Source organism: Haplochromis burtoni, unplaced genomic scaffold, assembly GCF_018398535.1.
Source record: "Haplochromis burtoni strain Fernald_Lab_line unplaced genomic scaffold, NCSU_Asbu1 Contig_3308, whole genome shotgun sequence".
Lineage (NCBI taxonomy): Eukaryota > Metazoa > Chordata > Actinopteri > Cichliformes > Cichlidae > Haplochromis > Haplochromis burtoni.
In genome coordinates, this window is record NW_024585669.1 from 3,678 (window position 1) to 7,359 (window position 3,682).

A 3,682-nucleotide genomic window follows, 5' to 3' on the forward strand; every position below is an offset into this window, starting at 1 on the left:
TGTATCAAGATCAATGTGATCTATTAGATGGTTTTTATATTGGTTAGAATTAAGATTATTTTTATTTTTCCAGTTAATGAGGACCGTTTTCTTGGCAATGCACCAGATTCGGCCGTGCCATCAAGCCAAGGCAGGTCCTTGATTTGTAACCCCCCTTCCCAAAAAAAAGGAAAAAGAAAAGAGAGATACTTATACAGCAGAATCTAAAAAGAGTGTTGAAATGTTTGAAAAATAAATAAAAAATGTTTAGAATACACATACAGCAGCATAGCATATTGAAACCTAGAAGTATATTGTTTACATCTTATTATAGTCTCACTACCAGAGAAGCGTTTTTGTTTGTTAAAGGGAGACGTAATGTTCGAACTCTTATTTTGAAATCACCGGAAGTAGATAGGTACGCCGGCTGTGTGTTCATGTGCTAGCTTAGCAGTTTACAGTTGCGTGGATGCGTTGTTGTATATATGTATATATATAAAAGAATCTATATGACGACTCTGAGGCGATTTCTTCATAAGCAGTGAAGACACAACAACGCCCACCGAAGGAAACATTCTGGCACGTTGGGCTCTCCTGCCCCCTGGTGGTCATTAGGGAATAATGCAGGCTTGTCATTGGCTTAATGCACTTCACCTTTGATAGAAACAGATTGGACCTCAAGCACAGCTTTGAGATACTAAGTGCGTCTCATGTAAGGCTGTTGGTAAAAGTTACTGGTGTAGATTCAAAGCGCAGTTTATTTTTTCATTTGTTTCCAGGAGAGTGAACCCAGCCAGTGCTCTGCAGCTGCTGGTTTCACTGGACACGCCTTGTGTTTGAAAACACTTTAAAACGTGTGTTTAAACACATTTTGTGTGCTTTTTAAACACGCTTATGTTTTTACCGTCGCCATTAACTCCACTATCAGGGTGAGGCACACGACAGCAGGGGGCGGGGCGCCAACTATCTTAGAGGGCTTTAAACTCTTTGGTGTCCGCACCCTGCTCAGAGGGAGCCGACACAGGACCGTCAGCTATGGCGCTGGAGCTCTACCTGGACCTGTTCTCGCAGCCCTGCCGCTCCGTGTACATTTTCGCCAAGAAGAACAACATCAGCTTCGACTTCAAGAAGCTTTCTCTGCTGGACGGTGAGTTCACGCACGCAGACACGAAGAACGTCGCCAGTGTGACCGTTCACAGCAGCAGTAAGGAGGTTTGGACGAGCACAGGTCTGAGTTGTGAGTCTGTGAGGGTGTAGATCAGGGTTTCTTTGAACTTGGGTTCCGTTGCTTGCAGAGCAGCTGCTCCGTCGGTCCGCACTGATAAGACTGCCTGACGCTGTCTGGTTATGTCCACGATGATCATGTGATTCTTCCAAATATCTGCTATTAAAATGTGTGCGTGTGCATGCGCGTGTGCGTGTGTTGGTCCCAGGCCAGCAGTATGGGGAGGACTTTGGGAAGATCAGCCTGATCAGGAAGGTCCCAGCTCTCAGAGATGGAGACTTCTGCCTGGCTGAAAGGTGATTATGTCAAAAAGTCGTGAGCTGAGGAAGCGCTGGTCTGCCGTGACGGTCACAGTGATGTCTTCTCTGCAGCATTGCTATCATGTTGTACCTGGCTGAGAAGTTTAAGACTCCCGACTTCTGGTACCCAGCTGACCTCCAGCAGCGTGCTCGTGTCAATGAGTACCTGTCGTGGCAGCACACGGCCATCCGGATGCACGGCTCCAAGATCTTCTGGCTCCGGGTACGTTCCCCTTCACTGATCTTTGCAGGTGCTGTTAGATTAGTAATATCTTATCGCCATCATGTTCTAGCTTTGTTGAAATACCCTTTCGTCTGGTTATGAAGTAAAATCACTGTGCAGAGTGATGTCACTGAGCATGTCTGGGCCAGCTGAAAATGATCAGCAATAAATGCCACTGCCGGAAAACAGAGTTCAGCAGTTCTTACTGTGCACCTCTGTGGTAAAGTTTCATCACTGCCATTTCATTGGTCTGCTCGCTCAGAGAGAGAGAGAGAGAGCTGCTCTGAGCCAGTAAGCTAAAGTCATGCGATGTCATAGCCGTTGACTTAAAATCCACATCATTCGGACATCGTCTCCTCCCCGGCGTGTTCGAGCTTTTACTTCCTTCCACCTCTTTGGGACAGATGCTACTTTTCTAGTTTGTTGGAATTTGCTCAAAGAAAAACCCAGAGTCACCGTGTCATCATTCATCTCCTGAATCAGATTGTGTTCAGCATTAAGCTCATTGTTTCACTCACACTGAATCCATTGTGCCTGTAGCTTATGATTCCCAAGGTCATGGGCGTGGAAATCCCGGAGGACAAAATGAACGCGGCCTTGGACGATCTGAACTCCTCCCTGAAACTCGTTGAAGAAAAGTTCCTCCAGGACAGGCCCTTTATCGCTGGAGATCAGATTTCACTGGCTGATCTGGTCGCCATTGTGGAGATCATGCAGGTGAGCGGCCCAAATGTTCCCGCAGTAACAGGAATCAGAATCAGTGTTCCCACTATGAGAGGAGCAAACACGAGATCTTAAACTCATCCAGGTCTCCGTCACACCATCATTAAGTGCACATCTGTCATTTCTTTGTAAGTTGGTGCATTTTTGGCATATTGTCCCTTTAATCACATTTTAAATGTATTTTCCAGTCTGGGGGGGCAGAGCCATTGCAGGGGGGGCGGTATGAAGGAAAAAACAAAACAAAAACAAAGAACGCTTGGACACTGCTAGCATCGTGGACAGGTTTTTGACAGGGCGCCCACACAAACACAAAGCAGGAGATGAAGCATCGCTGAATATGTTTCCAAACCAACTTCATTCTAAAAGCGCGCAGACACGCACAAACACTTCCTCCAACCACACGCCCATATTTTGCTCCATTGCTGTTTATTTCACACCTCAAACATTTAGTGAACAATTAAGCAAATACAAGTAATCTGCAGGAAGTAATAAAATAAACTACTAACTCTTTTACGCTGCGTCCGCACCTACACGGGTGATTTTGAACACGCAGCTGTTTCGTTCACGTAAACGGCGTTTCAAATCACCGAAAACGGAGATTTTTTAAAACTCCTTTTTTGCGTTTACGTGTGGACGAGGAATACAGAGTTCGTCACGCAGTGTCAAAGGTATGCGCCTTTTTTCACATCATGCTGTGGCCACGTTATTGTTTACATGAGATGAATGGCAGATAGTCAGATGAACAGTATTTTGTCTCCATCTGCAGGTTTACACGCAGTTACTGTCCCTCGATTTACAAAGGCAGAGGCGTCACAGTGTGATTGTTTTACATGTGGTTGTTTTTTCCTGTGTAATAATGTTCAACATTGCTGTCAATACATTTTTCTCTCTGTGCAAAATGTGTTCAAAAACATAAACAGCTGTGGGATCCTGTTAGTCTGTGATTTGAACCGGGGGAACAAACTGTGGTCAGGATCAGCCTGATGTTATTTGCATCCTGCTGTAACTTTACTGTATAAAGAGCAAACATCTCCAACATGTCAGGAGCAGTTAGTCATTACAACAAGTGTTTGTGAACTAAAGATCAAGAATGTGGGATCCTGTTTGTCTGTGATTTAAACAGCCCAGCGCTGCTCCTGAAGAAGGGGAACCTGCAGGGAGAGCCTACCTCAGCACCTGTGCAGGTGAAGCCAAAGGGAGATTTGCTTCACCATATTTTCTAGTCTTTGGCTC

At 45.4% G+C, this 3,682-nt stretch overlaps 1 protein-coding gene across 1 annotated transcript; it reads left to right on the forward strand.

Moving 5' to 3' along the window:
• Window positions 1-656: 656 nt before the first annotated feature.
• LOC102300024 (glutathione S-transferase theta-3) lies at window positions 657-2,443 on the forward strand (the record flags this gene model as incomplete). The annotated part of the gene is given in 4 exon segments (XM_005953287.3): window positions 657-1,126; window positions 1,413-1,500; window positions 1,576-1,726; window positions 2,267-2,443. Coding segments are annotated over 4 exon segments (528 nt in total), but the record flags the coding sequence as incomplete, so codon positions are not given.
• Between the last annotated feature and the right edge of the window lie 1,239 nt (window positions 2,444-3,682).